This window comes from Meleagris gallopavo, unplaced genomic scaffold (genome assembly GCF_000146605.3).
Source record: "Meleagris gallopavo isolate NT-WF06-2002-E0010 breed Aviagen turkey brand Nicholas breeding stock unplaced genomic scaffold, Turkey_5.1 ChrUn_random_7180001874661, whole genome shotgun sequence".
Classification (NCBI taxonomy): Eukaryota; Metazoa; Chordata; class Aves; order Galliformes; family Phasianidae; genus Meleagris; species Meleagris gallopavo.
In genome coordinates, this window is record NW_011139243.1 from 1,490 (window position 1) to 1,904 (window position 415).

Here is a 415-nt window from a genome sequence, read left to right on the forward strand (position 1 = left end):
GTTGTCCCCATCCCACAGCGCCGCCATCGGGGTCACGGCGTCCCCCAAAGCTCCCAGCAACGACGGGGACAGAGCCCTGCGCCTGCGCCCCCGGGCCTTGCCCTGCTTTTGGGGGAAAAACAGCCCGATTTGGGCCAAAAAAAAACCACCACAAAAAACAAAAACCAACCGGTAGCAACGCGGATCGGATCGGAACCCAAAAACGCCAACGTTTGGCCCCAAAATCCGCCCCGATTTGGCACCGATTCCAAGCATCTCCGCCACAAAGTTTTTTTCACCTCTGCACCCAAAACGCCCCGATTTCACCCCAAAATCGACGCGTTTTACACCAAATCCCCCCTTGATTTTCTCAGTTCCCACGTTTTTCGCCCCAAATTCCCACGTTTTCCCCCACTCCCACAAATTCTACTAAAAT

The 415-nt window shown here is 54.9% G+C and overlaps 1 protein-coding gene across 1 annotated transcript in view; it reads right to left on the minus strand.

Annotated features, from left to right (window-relative positions):
- TTC5 (tetratricopeptide repeat domain 5) overlaps positions 1-386 on the minus strand; it is a gene marked incomplete at its 3' end in the record, with an annotated part of 1,849 nt that extends 1,463 nt beyond the window's left edge. The window contains exon 1 of the mRNA XM_019611237.2: positions 1-386. Coding sequence (XP_019466782.1) covers positions 1-255 — 255 coding nt within the window.
- Between the last annotated feature and the right edge of the window lie 29 nt (positions 387-415).